Source organism: Hippoglossus stenolepis, chromosome 4, assembly GCF_022539355.2.
Source record: "Hippoglossus stenolepis isolate QCI-W04-F060 chromosome 4, HSTE1.2, whole genome shotgun sequence".
Lineage (NCBI taxonomy): Eukaryota > Metazoa > Chordata > Actinopteri > Pleuronectiformes > Pleuronectidae > Hippoglossus > Hippoglossus stenolepis.
The window spans coordinates 11941686-11969611 of record NC_061486.1 but is presented as its reverse complement, the minus strand read 5'-3'; the positions used below and the strand labels follow the sequence as shown (position 1 = coordinate 11969611).

The 27926-nt window shown below is 41.7% G+C and overlaps 1 protein-coding gene across 1 annotated transcript in view; it reads right to left on the bottom strand.

Annotated features, from left to right (window-relative positions):
* Positions 1–27926, bottom strand: part of rsrc1 (arginine/serine-rich coiled-coil 1) — a 120413-nt gene that overhangs the window by 84509 nt on the left and 7978 nt on the right. Inside the window, exon 4 of the mRNA XM_035154616.2 lies at positions 14511–14747. Coding sequence (XP_035010507.1) covers positions 14511–14747 — 237 coding nt within the window. The remainder of the gene's footprint in view (positions 1–14510; positions 14748–27926) is intronic.

The window sequence follows — 27926 nt, the reverse complement described above, 5'->3', positions numbered from 1 at the left end:
CCATCCTTTGACTCATAAGCACTAAGTACCTCTGAACTAAAAACACAGAGATTAAGGGACACTTACACTCTGTACCCACTTTAGCACAACATGATGACAACAAACGGAACAATTATAAAATGTATCGTCAGCTGTAATGACAGAATCACAAAAAGTGCCCCCCTATGAGAAAAACACACGTAGAGGGAGGACAATTAGCGCTCTCCGTTAAAAGCGTAATTAAATTTTAACGAGATGTGGTAAATTTGTAATCACAACTGAGAATTAGGAAGGGAAGCGTTATAGAGTCAAAGTGTCACAAATCAGATAATTAAGTATATGGCCTGAAAGTGTTGTTTGTTGAGGTGACAGCTCTTTAAAACAGAAAAAAAACTTTCCCAGAGAAAAAGGTACGACTGTTTGTGTTAAAACTCCCATGTCTTCAAAAAAAGATGTTGTTAGTGTCATTTTGAATAAGGAAAAAAATAAATCGTGCATCTGTATAAGCTGAAGCTGGTGAACCATCTTCAAGTCATTCTGACCCAGGAGAATCTGAAGCAACACACAGACACTCATACAGGTATTTTAAACACATATAAAACATCACAGGCCGAGCGTGTGTCCCTACAGACTGCCCGTATCTCCCTCTTCTCGGCCTATACACACCGAGTCAGTGAAAGGAATTGAATCCTGGGGCCAAGTTTTGAAGAAAATTGACTTCTTTTTAGTGTGTTACAGAGGGAGAGCGGGACAAAGACAGAGAGAAAGAGCCAAAGAGCGACATGGGGAGCAATCAATTTCCCCGCGGTTTCCTCAATAGCCAGCGGTCCTTTTCATACCTCCCAATTAGAACCTTTCCTAATCAGAGAAATACCTCTCCATTATTGAGACGGAGACAATGACACTCCTCAACATTTCCGCCTGCTTCAAAACTCTGTAGATTGCAGTACTGGTACACAAAGAATAAAGCGCTGGGCTGTACGGCAGGGAGGGAGGTGGTGGGGGCCGCGATGCTTGTGTTAAAATCACATGTGGAAATCTTTTGGCTCTCCTCGCGGCCCCAGAAAAACTGATGGGGAACAATGGCAGCCCGGCACAGCATCTGTCATGGCACAATATAAAAAGATGATCTTGGCACCGAATGGACAAAAAAAAAAAAGGGAAAAGAACGAGGGAGGGGAGGGGAGGGGAAGGGGAGGGCCGGGCGAGAGGTAATTCATTTGCAAATCAGGCCCTGGCGCTCAGGTCTATTTCAAGCTGCCAGTGGGTGCCAGGAGTTAACAAGGTAATCAGTTTCAATCCTGCCCTTCAATTGTACATCACACCCTCATCCAGAGAATACCCAGGCCTTTCTATAGGGGCAGAGGGGGGAAATAGCAATCTGGCTGCCGGCTGGCTGCACACACAATACGCACACACAATACACACACACACACACACACACAGAGACAGACACACACCTGAAGATAAGTGTGTACACATACAGGAACCTGTGAATTCACACACACACAGACAGACAGGTTAATAATAGACATGTAGACATACCAAATACTAATTAGTTGGTTAATCGTTTCAGTTGGTAGTTTCAAATGAAATGAAATGGGGATTTAATGCGGTTAAATCTAATTCTAATGTTGTATATAATTTTAAATTCAAGTTGTAGAGGTTTTGAGTTTGAGTTTTGTGGATAAATCTGAAGTTACTCAGGACTTGTGAGAGCCCACTGTCACTCAAGTTATGACGCTGATTGATACCAAAAAACACATTGATAATGAAAATAATTCTTACTTAATTTAAATCCAAATTACTGAGAAATGTTACTTTATCCCAGTCCTACTCTTTCTCTATTTAATTTTTTTAGTATGGTATGAGGCTACAGCTTGTTAACTGTGTATCAAAAGTCTTCCTCCTCCAAAAAGCTCCCCCTAACAAGTGAGGACAATGCTGTTTTCAACCTAGAAGTGGTACATGCAAAATGTTAGAAAGAAAACAGGGAGCTGAACCTGTTCTAATCCTTTCTTCCTCTCTCTGTATCCCCCTCTTCAGCCTGTGTCAGCTGTAACCGGCTGGCCAGGAGGCAGTTAGCCCCAGTTAGCGTCTCATCTGCATAATCAATATGACAAGCTTATTTTTCTGATGCAAACAGGATTTCGCTGCTGAGCTGTGTTTGTTGAAGTGCGCACATGTGTGTGTGTGTGTGTGTGCCCGGTCTGCTTCTGGCCAGCCTCAGTCATGGCCCTCTTTAGCCTTAATTAGATTAGGTGCGATTATCCCGGCTCTACCTTGCAAGTGTACAGGCGGGATAAAATGGCCACAAAGGCCAGCCTGTCACAGGGACTGGGCTCTGGTCTGCAGGTTATCGGGGTCCAGGGAGACACACAGCATACATTGTTATTCATATCATCTACACGCTGTTTTCTACTGTGCCATTTTCACTTCCCTCCGTACACTGAACACCCCCCTCCACCCCACCCCACCATGTCTGTGGTGTCAAACTGGCGTAATCACCCGCCAGGGTAAGTCTCTCTCTTTTTTTTTCTCTCGCTCTCTTTCTGCCTGTCCGTCAGAAGACAAAACAACATGGCCCCAAGCGCTCTGCAATCTGGCCTACAAGGAGAGATATCACAACTCTGTGTGTGTGTGCATGCCTGATTGTGTGTGTATGTGTGAGTGAGTGCGCCTGAGTTTCTGTAAGACTTCAAGGAAAAGTGGTACAAAGAAAAGTTAAGCCAAGTCTCACACTAATACAAATAGCCAACACACACACACACACACACACACACACACACACACACACACACACACACACACACACACACACACACACACACACACACACACACACACACACACACACACACACACACACACACACACACAGGTGCAGAGGACAGAGTCATTGACACCCTGCAAACAAAATCCCATTCTACTGACGACTTGGATCTAATCCCTTCAACTCAATGAACCTCAGCACTATTCTGGTCGTGACCAAATGTGTGTCAGAAGCAGCGACACCATCACACAAGTTGCCTTCAATGTTCAGTCAGATTCATAATTGTGTTTATGATGAATTGCATGCAGATTCAAATAACATTCGAGAACTTGGGCTACTTTGAACGAAAGGATTGTGACAAAAAAACAACTTAAGTCAATGCATTCATACAGTGTTGCCAGCATATAGAATGACCACATAGAAACATCTCCTCTCAGTATACAGTAATTGCGGCGTATGTGTACCTGCATAAACACGCACGCCATAACATTGGTTCCAATGGCACTATTCACTCTGATTAATGTGTTTGGAAAATAAATGAGATGATTTGTTCTATTTTTCATTTTCTGAAAAATAATTTTCCCCAAAAAGCATTTTCCAAACAGAGCGGAGCACTGACAGATTTCAGTCGGTCTGCGTGGATGAGTGTGTACATGGAGGAAAGAAAGTGCCTTATTTCACTGTGCTGATTAGACAGCAGTGCCCTGGATATGTATACACAACTGTACATAGTTTCCATGCAGTCAGATCTGGGCACAGAAAGAGGCAGGCATTGAGAGGAAGGGGAACGTAAAGGAGAAAAGGAAACAACGATAGAGAGATACTGAGAGGACAGAATGTCGGTCAAGACTTAATTTAGGTTTCTTTGGGGAACTTTCAAATTTGTTTCTAAATTAGCCATTTTGTAACATAAGGAAATAGTCAAACGTCAGAGTTATTGTGAGACACTAACTGTATAATTGAACCCAGAGTAGAGCTGACAAGTTGTGACTAGTCCTCACAATTTCAAACTCCTTTTTTGAGGGTTGAAGACTTGGTTTTAGGGTTAGGTGTAGAACTGTGTTTAGGTTAGGGAATTGTGTGTGTAACGAATGCGATAACTATCAGTGAACTGTATGGACCTTGCTGGTTAGAGAGCAAGACAGAGAACAAAAGTGACTGAGACATTAGTACAAATGAATTAAACATTAATTCTGATCAAAACTTCTGCTAAAAGTGGCAGACTGAACGGAGAGGAGAGGCGAGGAGAGGAGAGTGAGAGGAAAGGGAGAAGAGGAGAGGAAAGGGAGAGGAGGAGAGGAGAGTGAGAGGAAAAGAGAAGAGAGGAGCTCCATAGCTTTAAAACTTTCCTGTCGCTATTCAATGTTCAATATGAGCAGTGTGCTAAATCTATCAGACACAAATAAGTACTTCAGTCATTACCTTTAAGTGTATTTGTGTGTGTGTGTGTGTGTGCTTGTGAACTCATAACTCTATTGTTTCAGCTCATTTCTGTGTGAAAGAAAAAAATGGCTGCCGATTTGAACCCTCCATGGAGAACGGTTATTATTTGCTCCTCTCAGGCAATATTTCCTTCCACAACTGAGTCATGGTACTTAACTGTACGTCTGGAATGCTGCTCGCCCTGTCTGAAGGAGGTAATCTTGTAATGATCAATGCCATTAGGCACGACCTGCAGAGCTGTATATCTGTCTCAGAGCAGCAGAGGCCAAATGTATGACAAAAGGTGCCGTCTGCCAACTGGGAACTGTCCTCCTCTCTTTCTTCCTCTCCTCCGTGTCACTTTGTCGACTGTCTCTGACTAAAAGGAACATCTCTTTCTCTATAATGTATTCTCACTCTCAGCCTTTCTCATAAAGACTTCAGTCAACACTTTTCCTTGCCCCTGGTGCGGCACTGGAGTCTGGAGAAAATTAAACATTAATGGTGTGTCTCTTTTACACATCATTCTCCATAACAATCTTCTCTTTTAGCCCCCCTCACTGCCTTCAACACCACTCAGTTTCCCCCACACCAAACTGCCCGGCTTTTTCCAGCGAGGGAGAAAATACTGAGGGGAGAAAAACATATTTTGCCGACAAGCGCATTTACATAACCCTCCTAAATCGGAGCTGGCCTGTCATGTTTGCTGCTCATAACCTGCTGCTTATAATCCTTCCTGCATACTCTTCTGATCCATAAAGCAGAGCAGCCAGCCACTTCAACAGCAGCCAGGACTGCCATCAGTAGCTCCTCCTAAGACAGGTCCGTAAAAAAGGGGAGAGGAGAAGGGGAGGGGACGTGGAGGAGAGAATAAAAGAGAGGAACAGGGTAATTGGATTGGGGGATCTTCTATTTGGCTGGGTCCGGTCTCTGTCATCGCGCTCCAGGCCTGGCTTCTCTCCGCGCCTACAGCAGCCCTCAAACACATCAACACAAACACAACTCAACTGTGTTAGCACTGAATTGCTACCCAGTTTAAGAAGACACACTGTCCTGTGCGCCGCTAAAGCCTGCGGAGCGTCTGGTGTGTTTGCATACTCCCTTTACAACTCACTAAATGGTTAAACAGATTACAGAGCGCACTAAGTGGATTGTCACAGCTCTCTATCGCTCGCTCGGGGTGTCTCTCCTGCGATTAAAAGTGGCCAGTTTTTTCTCTCTCTCTCTTTCTGCTCACACGCAAATTTGCACTGAGCACAGGAACAGAGGTCGTTCTCAGCCACGGACGACATTTACCACAGTGACTGACTGTCAAGACAACAATGAAGTTTCCAGCAAATTGTATCAGCTTTTTAAATGTGAATATGTCAGTGTGAATTAATATATTATAAAAAATATGCTAATATCCAAAATTTTCAATTACATTTCTTTGTCTCATTTCTCTGCATGCATGCTCACCTTTTGTTAGTTTCTACTTGATTGTGAAAGCATTTATGCTGATCAGTTTCCAGACCAACACGGCTCAATGCTCCTTAATCTCCATGACAAAACTGGAATTTCCACAGGTAACTTTAATCCAGCAAACACGGATTATAACCTGGATTATGTGGCAGATTTACACCACTGTGCCTGGGTTTCCTATTCTCAAATCAGCGTTACATCATTCAGGGTTTAATTAAGGTTTTGTCAATGGCCAAGGGAGAGGTTGGCATTTTTCTCTCCGGTTAGTTCTTCATTACTTTTGGTGCATGTCTTACAAATAAATTCCTAAATGAGGGATTCATCAAAAAAAACAGAGACAACCAGAAAATCCATAGTTTATACCCTTGAGGTCCCAGAACTGGTTTCCCATGGTGAAGCCCAAATTATCTTCATGTCCAATAACCATATGCACCTTCACAGCACATGTGTGAACACGCTGGCATATAATGACCACTATGCAGAAAATTGTGCAAGTTTGCTGTCTGCATCCAAGACCATTTTACAATGCATCTGCCTATTAACTCTCAGGAGTCGCCGCCTATAGCGCCAGCGTGAACAATCACATGATTGGTTTGAGATATCACAGCATGAAAAATGTATTCTGGTCTTATGAGCAATGTTTAAAAATGGTTTAAAAAGATAACAAGCATTTACATTATAAAAAATGTTTATGTCATATATAAAGACACAATCAAAGACAATTAAAAACACCCTAAACAGACCAAGACTCTTAAAGGTTAAGAGACAAGTCACATATAGAGGATGCCAGACCCCTTGGCATCATTAGGAATTTGTTTGTTTGAGTCCTGAAATTAATATGCTGCTGCAAATGAATTCTTTAAGATTAAAGCAATTCCATTATAAGGCTATTGTAACTTTATAATAATTACACAGTTATATAAGAGAACTGCTTGTCCTGGCCTTGCAGACAGGTTTGGAGCAGGGTCATGGAGTCAGAGCAGATAATGCATATTAACTGGCATCAGGTAGCAGTAGTTTGTCCTGCGCATCACTGTATAGATCCTACCAGGGCATTGTGTATGCATGTGCTTGTTGTGTGTGTATGTACATACATTTCCATGTAGTGAAAATAAGGTTTGTATGGCCAGGCTATTCTCTATCCAATCTCAGCTCATTATCTGCGTGGAAAAAAAGCAACTAATGACTACACACAGCCACGGGCCAAGAAACACTACAGCTGCACCGCTCTGTGTGTCCATGTGTTTGTCTACTGGGACCTGTGTGTGTATGTGTGTGCGCTGTCCACCCTTTACATGCAGGCATCACTACTAGTTCACCCACCATCAACCAACAACCCAGCCCCCACCAAAACTAAACAGACATACACATGCACACATGCCTACTTCTCTTCAGCTTCACCCATGTCTGGTCTTGCTCCTGGCCACTAGGCTACCCCCCTTGATGCACACACAAATAAAACACACACTTACAGCTCATTGATTTTAGTCAATGTGAGTGTATCCTAACCTTCCGAGGACGCTGTTTGAAGTCTCTCTTACCTCCACAGACCCGCTCCCAGAGCCAGACACAGCCTAGAGTCCTGCAAGAGGGCAGACCAACACATACACACGCACACGCACACACACCAGCAGCAGTGGTCCCATCCTCACCACCCATACACACACTCCCAACAGGCTGAGAGGATGCCGCAGGCGGGGGCTACTTATGTACATGCACGCTCACAAACAAACACACTTACTTTCTCTGTGTATTATCACCACTAATGAGCTGATAGATGTTCAACAGAGGCAAAGAAGCAGACAATCATCTCCTCAGACTGAGGCAAGGAGGGAAAATCAACAGTGGTGAGTGTGTGTGTGTGTGTGTGCGCACACACGCACTTGTATCTCAGGTCTTGTTTTATTTTCTCTCTGCCTCACAGCGTCTAAGCTTCCAGAGGTTAAGGCTGAGCGGTGGAACCTAGCGAGCCAAACTGAGGCCTGTGGGTCCTGCTGGGACCCCTGTGGTGATGCTGGGTCAGGGGAAAACACACTAATGAGAGGAATTACTAAACAATCGCATTCATAAAAATTGATGGGAATTGCTCTTCGGACAAAAATATCAGGAGAAAGTGATTTTTATTAAAGGATATAAAAAACTAATTCTAAACCTCATATAATAAGGTGTTTTACAAGTGAAAATAATGGATGGTGCTGAAGTGCTGCCCTTCGCTAGCACAAAGACATCAAAAAAAGGCTTTAATGAAAGGTAGGTATTCATTTCACTTCTTTAACCCTAAGCTCATTATACCAACTTCGGTTTTACATGCACAGGGAAAAGATGGCTCTCTGCTGCCATGAGAGGTCTCCACTCCGCTCCCCGTGCCTCCGCTCCCCAGCCTCTGCCCATTTCTCACTCAAACGACATAAAATTGAGTCAGATGGACCAACACACGGGCACAGTGATCGGGCGCAGACAAGGAGTTCATCCTAATTGGACAGGCCTCTCTGATTGAGGATGAGGAGTACGGCAGCCAGCCCACGTTCCCCCACTACCTCAGCAATTGTCTACAAAGGAAAGTACAGAGGTCGACGCCGGGCAGAGAAAAGGGTGTGGACTTTTTATGAAAGCACATAGATTCTTTGACGAAGGTGTCGAGTTGGAGGAGGGTGACAAAGGCAAGAGTAAAGTGTAAGAGTATGCTCAGTGTAGTATCTGTGTGTATGTGCACATTCATATTATCAGCAAACCCAAAAGAAAACTAGGTCCTGATTGTACCTTATCCATACCCTATCTAAATCCATTCAAGCCTGATCAAAGCCTGAAGCACTATAGCACTTAATGCCTTTTCAAACACTGACTTGTGATTAAAGATATTCGTTTAAAAAAAAACCTGTCACTTTGTGTGGAGCGAGAGCCATCTGTTATATGTAGATTCTGCATTTCTGCTCATTAATTACAGGTGGGATTTAGGTCGGAACATCAGGTGAAAAAATGATGTTTCATCCAAATTATACTTCTGTCAGTTATCTGCCTGGGGGCAGACGAACACAACACATTGTTTGTTTCTCCTGCTCTGATTTAGAGAGAAAGAAAACAAAGAGAAATAACGTATAATATTAGTAAAATCGAACCTAACCTGGATAGATCTGTGAGGAATTCACAGAAAGTACTGAGACTAATTGAATGCAGAGTGAGAATAAAAGGCAAATTAGGTCTTTGTGCATTTATTGACGACACAATAATACTTTGAGGGCATCTTTGATATCTGTCCATATTTCAGTAAATCACAGACAATAGCTGAGCGAACCTGAAATTAGAATTTGGTTTAAAAGAATCACATATTTCTATTAAGTAGGAAAATATTCACGAATCTAAAATTACAATTTGGCATCATTATAAATTGTTAATATATTTAATGTCACGGTACACATTGGACTGCCAGCGTATGACAGTAGACCACCGGCAGGAGTCCGCTGTAACACTATGTACAAGCCCACAAAACAACAGCTAAGAGAGAACAACTTCAGTTTATTGTGTCTTGCATAAAAAATACTGTAATTATATATAGTTTTACATGATTAATAGTAGTAGTGTAACGGACTACTATTCACAATCAGTGATCCATACGGATCCTCCCCTGTGGTACAGAACAGAGACCGAGTCTCAGGTTAAGGAGTGAAAGATAACTTTTAGCATGTGAGAGAACTACACTGAATGCCACACACACAGCTGCAACTGAAACTATGATGTCTGACTGTCTGCGGGGACGGTAAAAACTTTGTGGACGAAAGCATAAGCGTGTGAAAGTGAGAGCGAGGCAAACTGTACTGCAGATTGCTCTATAAGAAATCCACGCAGGGAAACACTCTTAAGCTGCTTTTAGACATGCACTGAACCATGCAGTTCCTCCGTACTTTCTTCGGAGGAGGTGCATGTATGAACGTAAATGTCAGAGTGAGACGCGCCGCAGTTTCTGCTGACTTTCTCTTCCTGGCCTGCTAGTATACAGTCCGCAGACATCCAGGAGAAGTCAATCCCCGCTGGATTCATTCAACATGTGACAGAAGAAAAAAAAAAACACACTGCTGAATGTTGCCAAAGTTCCTTGCTATGATTATTCTTTAAGTACCTAAAAAATCGAAAGCAAAGTGATATTTGTCTCCCTTTATTAAAATGATCGGATCCATCAATAAAAAACGGGATCTGATCTGTTGCACTGCTATCTAATAACCTACATGTTAAAATCTATTTCTATAAAAACATTTGAAGCATGGCCAGAGGTGTTAATGCAGGGGTGCTTGAGCACATGGGATTGGACTGGGATGGCACAAACAAACGGTTGAGAATCACTGGTGTATTTGACTTGAGTTGAATAAACAACAATAAACAAATTACCTTTCTTATTGACTAAACGATCAATGAAGAGAATAACACCAAAAAATTAAAAGCTGGTTAAATTCTTAAAGGAAGTTCTTTTATTCTGTTTGTAAATACGAAGCCAGAGGATTACACAGAGCAAAGCTGACCTACTGACCCTGTACACTAGTCAGGGTAAATACACTCTCACACACACACACACACACACACACACACACACACACACACACACACACACACACACACACACACACACACACACACACACACACACACACACACACACACACACACACACACACACACACACACACACACACACACTACCCCACAATCAGCCACTTACCCTTTGCCACTGTTGAAAGGCAACAAGATCTCTTAACAACAGCTCGTCTTTTTCAATAAATTTTGCATGAAAACATGCCGCTGGAGCACCAAGTTGCCTGCTGTCATACTAGAGGAGTGTTAAATGTTTAATGACGACAACACCACACACATGCGCGTGCACGCAAACACAGAGTCAGTGTCAGGGTGCCGCTCTGAGGAGCCCCTCTTTCATCCTGACAGACACTATAAAGCCTCTCAGCCTCCTCACCACCCCACCCCACCCCACCATCAACCCCGCGCTGCTCCGCTACGCTCCCACCACCCGGCAAGGAAACCTGGATGTAAATGAGGTTGGAGTGTAATGGTGTGTTTGTGTGTAAGTAGTGAGAACGAGGGGTTTCTCTAAAGACCCTACCCCCATCACTATTAAGAGCAGAAGAAAAATAATGAAAAGGAAAAAGAAGAAGAAGAAGTTTGACGTAGACAGGATATATAGCAGAAAAAGCCACGTTTTACATATTCCTGAAACGTCTCACTGCTTCTGCTTTTCTACTAGTGAAGCAGAACTTGTTACCTAAACTCTCGAGGGAGAATCTGGGGAAGAACAGGAACTTCCATGTCAGGAGTGTTTTGGACAACTTAATATCAAGGTCCAGAGATAGACCAGCTTTAATTAAAGGCGTTAAACATTTTAGCCTAGAGTCAATTAAACTCAATTACAGTCAAAAACCTCATTACATCATGGCAGACGCTATACGAAAATTTTTATTAAATGCCAAAAATTGAAATTTTATGAATTTTTTATGTAATAATCACATGACTTTCACTTCCTGTAGAATAGTGTATTTTACCGAGTCCCTATTATTGTTCTGATGAATACGGTTGAATGGTTTACCAGAACCAAAACAAGTGTACCTTTATAAACATTCAACCTCCTTGTTATTTTTTCTGTATCTGATAAATTGTGAATTCTGGAGGCAAGAAAATTACAACTTATAGTGAAGTGACAAAGAAAACACAAGCCTCTATATTAGAGCACTGATAATTAAACCAGCCGATATGAGCCTTTCACAGACATACAGCGTTCATGTCTACTGATAGGCATTGATATGATAACTTCTATTTTACAGAATAAACAATGTATAAAATATGTGCATTTATGTTTATATCAAAAGCTTAAAAAAAAGTGTTTTCTTGTCATTTAAAGTTAAATGTCTGGTTAAAATGTAAAACATTAAGCCTCAATTATATTTCTTTGTCATAAAGGTTCAATAACGACATATACATTCCATATATCAGCATTTTTTTACTCCCTAATATCGGTATCTGCCACCGAAAAGCCATTTCGGTCAAACTCAACACACACATTTATGATGGTAGGTCAGCGCCATATAATTTAGTCAAAATTATTCCAACATCACACCTCCACCGGTTTAAGTCATTTGGAAGGATAAACAGTTGGAAATATAATAATGCTGCCACAGGTGGAAATGCATACACACACCAACGCAAATCAACAAACTTGCGTATTTGAGCACACACACCTCCACAGAGACAAGCTAAAGCGGGGTCAGAGATAAAGGAAGAGATTCCTATCAATGCTGAAGGATATTGAAGCCTTAATAAGAAAATAGATATAGTCTGCTGGCCTTATATTTCACTGTTAGCTTTATTTGTTTTCCTGATATGGATCTAAGAAAGGCAATATGTAATGGCTTCAAATAAATGGAGCACTTTTCCTTTAAAAGCAAAGCTCCTTGTTCTGCTCACAAAGAAATATCTGAGCTCTCTGGTTCTGGTGATGACCAATGGGATCCTCCACAAGTATGTAAAACGTTAAAGTTTGGGCTTTTTATTATTTATCAGTAAATCTGTTAACTGTTTTCTATTAACCAATACATCAAAACATTGAATCGTTAGTTTGAAAGACCATGAACACATTTTGTAATTATAAATAAACAAAAAAACTATACGAAATACAAAATGCATAACCCTTATTTCTAGTTGTGCACGTTTGTCTCAGTTAAATCTATGAATAGCACTTGGTATATACGTAAAATGATCTGTGTTTCAAGGTTTAGCATTTCCTCCACTTCTACTTCTCTTCACGTGACAGAACACAAACTAGAAAAAGTTGTTTAAGTCCTATCAGATCGACAGTAGGGCAAAAGTTTTTGTTTTTTTCTTTTTTTTAACACTCTTCAATACACTTGTCTCTTACTGCTACAGAGATGGGTTTCATCATCTGATTGCAATGTTGTATCATCAATACATCTGAGGATTGAAGATCGTTTTTTCAGCCAGATCAAACGGTCGTGAAATCCTAAATTGCCATTTGGCTATTACGACATATTTCTATCCAGAGAAAACACTTTGAGGTGGTATTTTCTCAGCCTTCCATTGGATTTACTGTTTTCTCTCTGACAAGTTCATGTGTGGTCAAATTTTACTTTAACATGATTTAAGTACCACTTTGTTTGAAAAGCCAAGAAGCAGCTAATTACTGTCTGAAATAACATTTGGATGTGTATAATATATTTAAACTCTAATCACAACTTGATCTTTACATATGGACTTTGGCCGCTAGGGTTGTCACAATCAAAACTATAACAAAGGGTTGAGTTTGATGACGTCGTAAAGCAGCGTGGGATCATGACAGTTGTCTTCACCACCATTGCCAATTAAAATCTACCTGACGCGACTCAGGCGCAAATCATGTTGTCGTCCATTAGGTGTCTGTGAAGATTCTCAGTCATCCAGGTCATGGTATCTTCAGAGGTTGTACAAGTGTATGTAGGCAACTGGACTTGCTTGTTTTTCTTAAAGAAATGTTACCTCTCATCCAAGAGGCTTCTTCTCTTGGATGCAACGTCTTGAAACACATGCCTGCGTTGCCTACCTACGCCAGTACACGAGTACAACCTCTGAAGATGTGGCCCATTACGAGTGACTAATACAAACAGTGGAAGAATAAAAAAGCTGACTGGCTAATTGGCGAGCAGTGTGTTCTTCCTCCGTCAAACGTTGTTTGCCCCAGAAGTTACAGGAGACGTGCAAAACTACAGGTAAAAGCTGATATGATGCAATTAAAAGGCTTACAAAATGACACATCCTGTTACCTTGAATACAATTGTGGATTTCTCTGGGTTTGAACATTGTTGAAAACATTTTGAATAATCCAAGTATACAAGGCAATAAAATATATAACAATAGGTCTAGTTGTTTTTAGACATTTAAATGAAGAATTGTCAGATATTATATCTTAATTGTTAAGTTACCTGCTTAATAACTTGGGCCTTTGGCAACCTAAGCCATAAGTTTAGATACAGTTTACCACAGGGACAAAATCAATGTGCAGCACAGCGGTTGGTCTGCATCGCTCCTGGGATCCGTACACACATCTGTGCCATTCACTATGACAGACAACAAGTGGGCACCAGTCATATTACAATGGCCTCCAATCACGTTAGAGCATGAAGTGCTGGGGAGGGATCGATGGTGCCGCTCCGGCTGAGACAGCGAGAGGCCTCTAAGGTGGTTAGAACCATATTTGAAGGGCACTACTGCTAAAATCGGCACCAACACTGATTCACTGCTGTGATTTCTGGTGTGTATACGCTTGCAAGTAAAGATGTAATTTGCCAACTTTTCTCACCTTAATAAGGGGCTCTCATTTATTGCTTTTTTTTTCCTGGCATGAGCACCAGTGACTTTCGAGATGCATATGATCTTGTTATATCTCTAGACTTATTGCAGTTGGGTCCAAAGGGTGGAAAGCCAAGTTAAAGACATCAGAAATCATCTGGTGACCAAAACATCCTCTGAAAGCCGAACCTGTGCAGCACTCCCACCCACCATCTATTCTTATATCAACATCTTCTCCTGCATGAGGGAATTATATCACATTAGAAGTCCAGCGTAGCCCCATGCTTGATTACAGGGGGAAATAGAGAAAGAAGGGTACTGATGGATTGATGGATGGAAGGATGGAGTGATGGATGGACAGATGGAGGAGCTGAGACCGAGCTCCATATTTAAGCCTGTATTATACTGACCAAAATAGTCTGTTCTCCTGCGGAGGCAGTGGTTTAGATTGAGCTGGGCCGATGCAACACTTGTTTGGTGCGTTCGTGTCTCCCTGTGCATGTACTGTGTGCTTCCATGTACAGAGCCATTCATCACTTACGCCTTTTTTTTGTCAGCCTTCTCTTTACTCTTGTCCTTGTCTCTGTCCTTGTCCCTGTCCTTGTCTCTGTCTCTTCCTCTGTCCCGTTCCTTCTCCTTCTCCCTCTCTCGGTCGCGGCCCTTGCGCCGGCTCCGGTCCCGCTCTCTGCTGTGGCTGCGACTCTTTCGGCGGCTGTGGCTTCCTCGTCGGGTGCGGCTGCCACTCTTACTGCGAGACCTTCGGTGGCGAGAATGAGACCTGGAAGAAAATATGACAAGAAATTACAATTGCAGCTCATAAACTACTGATAATGACGTACTAATGTGCATTTTCTTCAAAAGAACAAGAAGTAAAACTATGGTAGAATATCATGAACCTCTTCTTAGTAATTAAATCACCTTTTAAATCTATGTTCTCCTATGATGCCTTGTAAACCATAGTTAATGTATGAATTTCCCAAAATGTATTTTGGTCACTGCTAGAAAACGCTGACTGACACTTTCCTGTAGCTGTCAGTTGTGCATGTTTAGCAACAGTGAAACAGAAATGGGAAAAGTAAGAGCAATGGATTAAGTTCTAACTGAGGAAAAAGCATATTGTGGATGCGTTGCAATACAGGTGATTCACTTCATTGCTCATTTAGAAAATGATAACGATTAAATGACAAAATCTTCTATGATGGATTTCGCTCTGTAAAATAGTCACAACATAAAATAATGTACGTGCATCCAACTCAAGTGAAAAAAGGGTGACATGGATTTGGAAAACAGATGTTTATGAGTAGAACTGGAATCAAAACCCAAAACCAAAAACCAAAAATCTAATTTGAAATCCGAACTGACGAGAGACCAACTTCAATAAGTAGCTTCACATTAACGCATACATATATATACATATTATATTATATATAATCACGTTCACTGTGACGGACACACACACACACCAAACCACAGATACACAACAAACACTTTAGAAATGGAGCCAATTAGAGGAGGGCTCAGAGGAAGCCCTGTCCTCAGTATTGATCCTGACACTGGCCCTCTGGTCTAAAAAAGATTTACAGTGAGAGATTCACTCTGTTAGTTATGACACACAAACATGAGCACACACCGAGTTACACACACAACCGGAAAATAGAGAATTGAAAGTGTAACTCATATCTCAATATGGTGCCATACAGGCAAGGAAACAAATAACCAAAATATAACCACTTATTTATGTGACACCACACATGCCTCTATTAATGCAGCAAAACCCCTTTGACATATTCTGCTCAAGTGTGTGTTCGTGCACGAGTGTGTGTGTGTGTGTGTGTGCGTAAGTGTGAGTGTGTGTGAAGGACCATTTATTGAAACCCCAGTAGAAATCGGCAGCTAAGATGCCGTTATTTTCCATCATCTATCATTTTATTGATTTGTCTATAAAAACAGTCAAACCTGCTGTCCACGAGCTTTATTGCTTTCCCCCCTTTATTAGTTTGCAGTTTGGGACATCCAGAGCTGTCTCTCTCCCGACAGAAAACTAATCATTTTCTTCAGACGCCTGTCACCATCCTAACAGACAACACTCTGACAACTGTTTCAATCAATTAGGCCGGGGCGATCCCCATCTCTGGAGAGCAAGCTGCGCTATTTCAGTGTCTCTGCGAAAGAGAATCTGTTTGAAAAAGAAAACAAAAGCACTGTTTGAAGTTCAGTTTTTCCAGGAGTTCAACTTGCTTTGAAATTAAAGTATTATATTAACTATATGTTAAGCACATACATGCATAAAAACATCTGTTTCAACTAAGATGTTTAAAGTCCATGTTCACCTAATATACATTTCTGTTTAAAGTGTGAAAATTAAGAAGACTGTGAACATCCTTTATTTTCATTGTTGAACAAAAAGCTTAAACCTCTGTCAAAACTGATCGGCCACTTTATCACCATATTGCATACACAAGTATTGCATCAGATACATATTAACCATGTACACAGCGATTTGCTGAAAACTGTTAACATTAAACACAAACTGAATAAAGATCACCCACCTAAAAATCCTTATTTTGATTCACAAAATCTGGCTCATTATCCAGATAAGCAAAAAAAGTGTCACCTATTCATGAATATTAGCACTTTACATATGTCTGAATTGTTTCATAAAGATCTCTGCAATATTTGAGAGATTCACAGAAAATGGAAATACTCCTGATCTGAACCTGAATGTAACAAGTTCTTCACTGACCCATACCACATCCTTCCACCAGGTTTTGTGGAAATCTGTTCAGTTGTTTTTGTGTAATGCTGCTAACAAACAAACAAACAAACTCCAATGAAAACATGACCTTAGACATACGTAGATTAAACAAGCGGTAAATACTTTAGAAATGTCCATCACCGTTACACCCTCAACTTTTTGAATCCAAATAAAAGTGAACAGCTAAAAGTGATACTTATTTTCAGACAAAGAGAAAAGATTTAACAAAAATGTAACATTTGAGAAAGTTAACAATTAGCTTTAAATGCTTCATTAGGTATCTAAAGAGCTGCAGATTTACTTTCTAATGGTTCCAGCTCTGGTTACGACACCGTTATCTGAGCAGCTACATCTGCCCCTCTATAGGATCTTTCCCCCCGCACAGTAAATCCTGTCTTATTGCATTCTGCAGAACAGACACTAAAGCAGCCACCCTGCAGTGCTAATCAGAAATAATTATCATGAAACATGTGATCCAGGCAGAGGTGGAAGCCGTCATCAGTCACAGGACATCTGATTTAACATGTTTAATACAGTATTTACTGCAGCTACAATTACCCTGGTCAGGAAATCACAGCTAATGCAGAAAAAAGGAGAAGAAAAACATTGGCATTTTTGGGGTGTGGAGTCTCCAGGCGAGATAATCCATCAATGGCACAAACAGACCTTGGAATGAGTGAATCTATGTGTTGACAATGCCTGCGTATGTTTGTAATCAGCAGTACATGAGGGGAAATACAACAGAGTTGCACTGTTCCAAGTTTAAGTCTTATATTTACAGCCAAGCAAATTGTGGCCAGAAGCAGCAGATGCAATAAACACAATCTCTCTCTCTGTCCCTCTGTCTCTGCCTCCCTCTCTCCCTCTGATGGCAAAGAAAGCAGCCCACTTCTGGGGTGTGCAGCAAATTAAATTTACTGTAGTTAATAGAGTGAGCCTATGCTGCTAAATGTCAATTTCCTGACCAAGTCCTTCCCCTTGGAGAATGATTAGCTAATTTGAGGCTGGGGATAAATGGGCTAATGCAGGACACACAGATAAACAGCCACAGTTGGACCCCATGCCAAGTCCTTCCCCTGCTTTACATTTTATTGGCCTTATTATCTCCAGGGAAAATGGGTCCCCCTATGGCCTTAACATATTTTCATTTCTAATAAAAGGCCCTTGCTGGTCGCTCCCATGAACAGACCACAACACACACACACACACACACACACGCTGCACCCTCACAGCCGCCTTCCTCCATTCCTTCTTCGTTTCAGCGTCCAGTCCATTAAATCGGAGCTCTGCAATTGGCTGGGACCATTTTCCTGGTGAATTATCAATAGAGTAATTATGCTGCATGTTGGGAGCCGGGCTGAAGCTTATCGCCGCTGACCCCCCGGTGCGCGCCAGGATATGATCCCTCACCACAGCCCATTGGGGTAATTATGTGACTGGGTGTGAAGCTGGATGGTGTGTTACCCTTATCAGTCTGTATTCTATTTCTGTTTTCATTGAAAATTGGACATTAATGGCAGCTACGCCGTGCCTCTAGTGTCAGATACAGGTGAACGTCTCCAATGGAATCTGACCTTAGTTAAATCATTATTCATACTTTGCGGTGCAGGGACGGGGAACACATGCACACACACACAAATATACACACACCAATCATCCTCACTGTTTCTTTAAACCTATCTTTCCCATATTCGAGCGGCAGTGACACACGTTCATATCGTTTTTTTTCTTTTCCCCAAAACACCCTCCTGTGTAAGAAAACAAAACAGAGGTAATGTCCATATTGTTTTTATTTTCCGAGGCTAAAATAAACACTGACATAACCACTGACAAAACAAGTGATGTTCTCAGCTTTGCCCCGAGCAGCGTCCCCGTCCATTAGGCCGCCGCGCCGCAGCAATGAATAATGACCATGTAACTTTAACCCTATTGTATTTCAGTAGATGCTGGCGACAGTGACCCCTGTTTGACCAGTTGTTCTTCCCAACAATACGATAAAAGCTAGAGAGGAGTAATTAAGGGACCAAGACAAACAGTTGTACTAAATATTTCAAGATTGCAATTTCCTGGCTCGAGATTGTCTTTATAATAGAGTAAAAATAATCAACTATAATAACATGAGTGTTAAATTGGACTCGCTTCACTGAGAGTTTAACATCTTTTTGTTCATTTACCGTGTCAATGCAGGGAGCTGAAACCCGGAGTTAGTGTCCAGGTCAGCCTCAGTGCCACTATAATCCACATTCAGTGTATTAATGCCTTTTTTCATTAATCTTTCTGAAAAGCTGTAACCTGACTCTAGAGTTATCTGTGCATATTCTATTTTAAGCTAAACGCCTATCTACTACTACACGTGCTATTAAAATTCAAGCACTCAGTCATTTTGACAAAGATATAACAGAATGATTTTTTAACGACTACAGCTTTAGTAAGGCATAGGTGCACTAATGCACTATCGTTATTTAATATTTGTAAAATGATGAGGTAGTCAGATTCCAAAATTGTTACAGAGTTAGACACCCATTAAGCTTGAAATACATCTAATAAAAATCACAGTATTGGGTTTCAAGATTTCACAAAGATTGGAAGGAGCAGAAATAAAGAAAAAAAAAACAAAAGCGAGTGGAACAGAGGCCGTCACAGAGGTGGCACAGCACAATTAATTCAGAATGAAAATAACAACGTGCCTTTAAACAATATAAATAGTAAAATGTTGGATAGACTGGACAGAAATTGTGATATGTGTGCAATTCATTAAAAAGGAAAAGGTGGCTCTATCTGGCCTAAAGAAAATGAAGATGCAAAAACATAGTTTTCTTATTAACTTGTTCCAGTTTAAGTGTTTTTGTCACTACTGAGGAGGCATTTTGAAACCTTTAAATTTGTTTCAAATCACTGGGATTTATTCTTTGAATCTAAAACGACACACACTACAAAAAAAATCTTGCCTGTCGACTTTTCCAAGCGACAGACAGATTGAAAACTGGCCTATTGAAAGTATGAAGATCCATATTTGAAGAACTTCATTAATGCGCTGTTCCCTGCCGAGTTATTTCCAGTGACAGAGCACACAGCAGCAGCTTCATGTTCAAGTTAAAAGTCTTTTTTTCTTTTTTTCTCCCATTTCAATGTGTTTAAAAGCACCTTGAGTGAGAAATGTGCATTTCCTGCTGCCAAAAGACGTGGAAAACAGCTGTTCCTGCCTGACGCTGCCTGCTGAATGGAATGCAAATATGTTAACCATCCAGAATTTATTACTTTTGAGTGCTCTTCAAACGCTACGGCAGACACAAGTTTAATTTATGATATTCCTCTAATTATGAGAGCTGTTGAAATCATTTCCCAAGCTGCTTCCTCCTTCCAAGCAGCCACATTATCTGTTCCCTCAGTTCACAGCACACACACACACACCGATTCAGGCACGCACGCCCACACAGACATATAAATATATGCACACACACTCAATAACACACGAGGAATCACCGCAAAGAAGCTGATTGTGAGCACAATTAACACAGCAAAGACAGAGCATGAAATATTCACAGAAATGTTTTTCTCTCTGTCCCCCCTCTGCTTCATAAAAGCAATGTTTAGATTTGTCATAATCGTCAGTTTGCTTTTAATTCAGCAGTCATCAACACAAACGTCTGCAATACCCTGCTATGCTGGGAAGCAGAAATGAGACCCCATGCAGGCCACCCACTCGCTGCACCCCCATACCCACCCAAACACACACTCACACGGTTACAGCCACAAGCCACAAGGTCAAGCCATTTAGCAGAGTTCAAAGGCCTTCAAAGACCCCTCAGATCTATATGAACCTACGACGGCCTGCCAACGATGAGGGAAAAGATAACTTTCCGCAGCAAGATGTGGTTTCCATGAGCGTGCATGTTTGCATATCATGTGCATGGCTCTGTGTGTGCACGTCACTCTGCATGTGCCGATTAGCCGGCGTCTTCATTGGCACATATGCCCAGTGTCACTCAGCCTCCTCATCGCAATCCTAAACTTGGCCGTCTGGTGTGCACCCGCGACCCTTGACCTGTGTGCAGCCGCAGCTCGACATGACACCCATTAGCAGCTGGAGCCAAAGGAGGGTGGGGGGGCTGGCTCAGCCACTCAGCCCAGACACAAGGTCAAGTGGGGGTCACATTCAGACTAGGTGCTAACTTGCCAACTCGCTCACAGCGACTCACGCAATTGAAACCCACTCTTTCCATCCATCACGGCCCGGAACAATTAGTTACACCGAGTTAGGGGAGAGTTGTTTTGATTGTCATTGCCTCCATCTGTAGGAGGGTGGGAAGCAGGGAGGTAGAAAAAGTTGAAGGACAGACGAGGAGGAGGAGGAGGAGGAGGGGAAAAAATGGATTGAAGGACAAGACGAGGAGAGACAATGGGTGAAGGACGGCAGGAGGCTGTGGAAGAAAAAGAACAATATGAAAAGGGTTTTAAAAGTTCGGGAGCGAGGAACAACCAGGCTAACTAAAAGAAAAAGAAAAAATTGGGACTTATGAAGACAGAGCAGACAGCAGAGCTTCACATAAACCTGGCTCCAATTAGCAGGTGTGCTCTTAGACGCTTGCTCTCCCTCTTTCTCTGGTCAGGGAAGATGTATTTTTCTGCCTTTATACCCATGTATTTATGAAGTGGTGGGAGATCTGAGGGCCCTTAGCATAACAGCCCTTTATTGTTTAAATGTGGACCGTGCAGCCCTGTGCGCTTAAGTGATTTAGGAACCTCACAACTCCGGTATAAGAAAAATCATAAACGCTGAGACAAACCATGTGGGTGGACTGTAAAAGGCACAGAGGAACGGGCCGACAAAAAGCAGACACACATTCCACTACTAAAGGCAAACTACACTTAATTAAACACCCAAGACACAACTGGTATAGCTCCCTGTAAAAAAACACAGTGCTGTTAGTTTCTCCCTCTTCAGTAGAGTAACATAAAGTTGTCTTCTGACAGAACAGAGGCTCGTCTCAAAGAAGTTTATAAAATCATTTTTTTTATGAACCGCTGTCAAGATTGAACAAGGGGAAGGAGGGAGAGAGGGACGAACGCAGAAAGAGAGATCAAGAAATGGATAGAGAAAACACTCCTCCCTTTGGAAAAAAAAAAAGACTCTCCCCCTCCAATACATCTGTCACCTCTCATAGTCTACATGGCCTGCACACAGAACTATAGGTAGCCGATAAAGCAAATTTTACCCAGTAGGTGATTTCTGTAGTGCGACACAGACGTATGCATCTGGAGAAAAACATTCAGCACAAAAAACCAATATATATATATTTAATTTTTTTCTGGCACAATTTCTGTATAGATTAAGTATTCTATGACAAGTGGGAAGGAATTTGGTAGCTTTTACACACCCACACTGCTGAATTGACAGCCTCCACAGATTCTTCTCTTTAAGGTCTACAGACAATGAAATGACAAAGAACCTAAGTCTGTTTGTTATGCAACTTATTAAAATGTCTTGCCAACTAATTTCAATCTTCAGTTTTTTCTGTTTAATATATTCATCTTCCCTATAAAACTTAACATTCAGGCGTTAGAGGACTGATTCACTGTGCACTGTTGTTACACATGTTACAGCAATGGCATTAAAGTCATTTATTCATTACACATCTGCAGTAGCACATGAGAAAAAAGGACCAGGCTCACTAATCTCACTTTTTCTGAGCGTCAATATCCCACAGAGCGAAATCTGGCAAAGTTCCACTGCAACAAAACTGTTGACTGCATTTAAAATAATTACAATTTTCCCTGCTTTGATTTGGAGCCAAAAAATCACGACATGCGAGTTCTCTGTTCAGCCAGTCACAGGAGTGATCTGCTCTTTGTTCAGCCAATCATGTGACAGTTGGCCACGTATCCTCTGGGCAATCCATCTCTCTGCACTTCCTCCTCATGTCCTCGACTCTGCCAGAACCCGGGCGGATAGACAGAACAATAGAGGAAGACAAATTTCAAATAGAAAACCTCATGCGCGCGCCGAGAAAGTGTTTCATTACTTTCAAAAAGATTGTCAAGGTTTCAGTCAAGACGCACATGATCCTTGTTTCATTCCTCTGCCATTCTCCCTCATTTTTCTCCTCTTTTTCCACAAATAAATTACTAAACGCGTGAGTGAAACCACATGCTTGTGTGTCAGGGTGTGTGTGCGTGGGTCCTTTGCTTGGCTAAAGTGAACTGACAAGTGCAGGCAGTGGTTCCATTAGCTGGCAATTTGCTCTCAAGTTGTCCAGGGGGGAGAAGAGGAACGACGGAGGTGGTTTTTTTTGGCAGGACAACGCACATGGCTCTGCTTAGAGGACAAGTTAAGTGAGGTGCTCACACACATAATCCCAGGCCATCATTCAAACACTCTTATAACACATGCACACTTAGACATCGTGATGGATATCAATGCCTCAAATAATAATGAAAATGTAAATTTATTGGAAACTTGCATATTTACCTTTTCTAAAAAAAAATTTTTTTTAAATCAACGGTAAATGTGTGCTGTAAAGTTGACACTAATTTTGAATAGGACTGTGGCTATACTCGAGAGAAACAATATATGTCTATATCTATAAGTGTCCACAGAGAATGATGGTATCCATATGGTTTGAGCGAGAGCATAACTAGAGTACAAGTAAACACGGCTGACTGAGGTTCGTCCATGCATGCTCTCTTAGCAGGGGTCTCTATGGACTGGCTCAAAACCTGGCCACTGAATCACACACGGCACATAAACATACCTCCCTCCTTCCCTGTGTTTATGTGTGTGTGTGGTATTTTTAAGAGAAAAGACGAACTGTGGACAGACGGTGGCATGTATCTGTGCATAAATTAAAGAGCAGAAGCTGATAATTAAAAGGGGGGAAAATAAGCACGGATAAAATAAAACTTTGCTAATCGGCTACTTGGCAAGGTGACCTCTCGGTGCACCTGCCGCCATTCTCAGACCTGCTGTCCTGCTGGGCGAGTGACACGGGGGGCCAATATGCAGGTCCGGCTATAAGCAGCAGGCAACTAGTAAAGCCCCCCCTCCTCCTCTTTACCCCCGCTCTCTCCCTTTCTCTCTCTCTGTGTATCACTGTCTCTCTATCTCTCTCCCTCCCTGTGCTTCTCCACCCAGAGCGTTATTAGACCCAGGGCTGCGCTGCGGCTCCAAACAGCTCAATGACAACACACAGGGCCTGCCAATTAGAAATAATTAGACAGTCATTTCAGTGGCAAGTCTTTTTAAGTGCATATATAACGATGCAATGATGCTTATTAGCCGGCCTGAGCCAGCGAGGACCAGGGCCTCAAACGCTTTGGCGCTGGAGAAAATAATTATGCCAGTGATCACAAAGCGAGCTGCACATCTCTGTACTTCACCTCCACACGTTTCAAAAATCCACTTCATTAGCTTCTGTAATTAATCCTCCATTAATTGCAGGAAAAGCCCAGTTTACCTCCCTTCGTTTCTAATTATCATCTTATAAATAGTTATGGTTATAATTAATGTGTTCATTAGGCAGGATATTTCTCTCAAAGCCTCGCTGGGAGCCAAAGGTCCGGCTCGGCTCTCTCTGAAGCCTAACCAGCCAGAAGGTGAGGCCATCCTGCCTGCATTTGCTTTTATTTTACTACATTCAACCTCCTAATTGGCATTTAAAACCCAATTTGGAAGAACTTCAAGAAGCTTAAATAGGAAAGAGAGACAGAGAGAAGGCAGGAAGGAAAGAGAGAGAGGGAGAGAGAGAGAGATACATTTGGTGTTCATTTTCCTATGCCAGAGCTAAAAGCAATTCTGTCTGTGTCTTTCTCTTGGTCTGGCCAGACGGACGAGCCTTTTCTCTGTCATAAAGTGAAAACAATGAAGGCTGGACACATGATTTTAGACTTTGGCATTATCTAGGTTTTATACGCAAAGCAGTGCAAGTGTTTCTCTACCAAAGAAATAACAGAGGACGTGTCGCACACTTGTGTTGGGTTTCACTCATCAAACAGACAAAATTTGTCTTTGGTTTACAGATTTAAAGTAACTTGTTTCTATGATACTTAAATTAATCACAAAGATTAGCATTCATTCACACACACTTTTCAAAAAGGAAAATTACTCCGAGCTCTTGATGATTAGAACTTAACTTCAAAAACTTATGTTAAATTCCAAAACATATAAATTTGAAGTTACATCATAATAAGAATTTATTATATTGTTATTTTGGGAAAACTGAATTGTGTATTTTGGAATACACTTGAGTTCTGTATAGAAATAATGTCCACTGTAATATCTGAAGAATCATACAGATTGTATTTTCTGTTACAATCACTTTGTTGTGTCTGTTTTGATAGGGAGTAAGTGGTATTTTTATGCAAATGTCTCCAGCACATAACTTTGAGTGGCCATCAAATATAATATATCCCATATAACATGTCGTAAAGAACAAAAAAAAGCTTTAAAGGAAATATCAATGGTAATAAATCACAGTTTAAAGACCTTTTCACAAAAAAAACATTCAACTGTCAACGAGAAAAAATAAATAAAGTTATATTTTGCATTTGAAAACCTGATAAGTGAACTTGTTAGCTCTGGTTGATCAGGTAGGCCAACTAGAAAAAATAAGCAAGACTGAATCTTACTTCATATGCCAACATTTCCTGCATGAAAAGCTTTTATGAACAGAGTTACACAAAATTAAAGTAAATTATAATGATTTCCCTACATTTAAAACATTTGACAATATTGTAATTACAGTATTAACTCACTTTACAACCATATTAATGCAGATGATGTTGTTCTCTATCAAACCTTTGAGCGTCACACACCCAAACATAAAAAAACAGATTTTTTTTATCCAGGGCTGTAACATATCAGACTTTGTGTGTCATCTCTCCCAGATGGGAGAGGGGGGGACAACTGTTTGATGTTAAACTAGTCCAGGTTTGGGACCGTCGGACGTGTGTGTGCAAGGACTGGTGCGCTGCCTTTTGTGAGGTGAATTCTGCACGTGTGTTTTTGTGTTTGTTACTCAGTGCAGACTCTACAGCTAGGTTGCTACCCAGGGGAGTGGGCTAGTGCGTTTTGAGCCTGCAGGATGGAGGGGTGCAGTGGAGGTGGGGGTGGGGTGGGACTGGCTTGGCAGGAGTGAGGGGTGAGGGGGGGGGTGTTCCTCTGGCGGTAGAGGGGAACACTGCTTGCGGCGAGGCGGGGATGAAAGAGGCTGTCTGTGTCAGTCACTTATTCCTCCCTTTGGTAAATAAAGGTTTCTGACAACAAAGCCGAGCAGCGCTTGACTGGCCTTTACAGCGGATAAATAAAAAAGACAACAGAGAGAGAGAGAGAGAGTGAGAGAGAGAGAAAACACAACAACAAACGCGTTCAGATCTCACGACTGGAAGCATGTTGATTTTTATGGAGTAGAGAAGACACAGCTGAACTAAACCAGGTCATCTTTCAGTTTAAATCAACACTTTGTAAGTCCAGTAATCGGGGAAGAAGGAAGAAAGGGCTAAATGTCATCCTGCGGAAGGGGGGGAAGAAAAGATGGAATAACAGACAGCTGAAATGCAGCCAGGAGCTGGCTCTTAAATTTCACTTTAGCACCAGTCTAGACTCACCTAAAACCACAGCAAAACTGCAATAACACTACGTGAGATAGTGCAGGAGAAAGAAGAGAAAGGACTTAAAGGTTGTTTGCATTCTTTCTCAACTTATTTTCTATCCATTAGTGCCATAATTCATGCCTTATGGTTCTCTCATATGGCAACATCTCAGCAGTTTGTTGAGGAAACCAGATTTTCACCTGTCATGTCCTCAAAACACACTCAGGCCTGTTTCCCTTATGAAGCCTGCGACACCCTAAACCACCTGCTACATCGCGCACACACATACTCTGAACTTTGTGAATTAATTTATGTTTCCCACCCTGCTACCTGACAGGGGAATTGCTGATCCAGGTGCAGTGAAAAAGCTGTGCGGCCACACTGCTCACCCGCAATAAACCCGCTGGTTTTCCTCACCCCACCTCTGTCCTCTTGCATTCAACTTACCCTACAGTCCTTTCCTCCCTATACAGTTGCTGACCTCAGCCCGTCCCACTCCCAAGCTGGATGACATTGTGCACACTCTGTCTTGGTGCTACGTCAGATAAGCTATCTAGCAGATGTACGACACCTCATCTCACACAGTCGGAAAATTGCTGTATGAAACAAATACCAGGTCATCGCTCACCCCTGCACACACACAGATGCCTGGAGTCAGTGATCTCCAGTCCTGAGTGCAGAGCTTGTGGAGCTGTAACATCCAGAACACTGAGCTTCAGCAGCCACAGCCGTGGCAGGGTGGCAGAGCGGGTGGAGGAGAGTCACACAGCCAGACGCCTTTAAGTCAGCTATTAATGTACAAGGCATTGTACCTAGTTAAATGTCCTCTACCCAGGAACTGAAACTGGCTGCTCTGGGCACTGACCTTTACTCAATCCTGACCTCCGACCTCTCTGAAGGAGACAGGAGAATGTCCCTAAGGGGATCACTTAAGTGTCTCATTATCATTATTATTATTACATCCTATGTTTCATGTCAGCCTTAAAGGAATAGTTTGACATTTGGAAAATACACTTATTCCTTTCCTGATAATTGCTAATAGAAATGACTGATACCGCTCTAATATCTGTATAGTAAATATGAAGCTACCGCTGGCAGTCGAGCGGCTTAAAGTTAGCGTCGCTCTGTCAAAAGGTAACAAAAATCCACCTACCAGCACGTCTGAGGCCCCTTAATTGCTTCATATGTAACAGGAGCAGTGTTCTGGGAAATTTTCCGCAAAGGAACAACCCTAAAAGGTAAAACTAATCATTTAAAGCAGAAGGGCATTTTTTCTCAGCTAAAGGCCCCCAACAAAATAGAAAATATTCCAGGGTCCCACTCATATACATCACTTGGAATAATATGAGAGACTTTTCTTTTTACACTCTTAGTGATGTCAGAAGAATAACACGAGAGAAATTTGTTAGACTATATGTTAGACATGTATCAAAACTATATTTCAACACTGAATACCCACATGTAATCATTTCGATGGATGAATCTGGAAACTTTTTTGCAGACTCATGGGGTCCGCAGACCCCATTTGAGAACCACTGATTTAAAAGACGTGGCTTCAAGCACAACATCAACAGTAATTAGGTAAAGCTGAAAACTTATTTATAAACTTAAAGT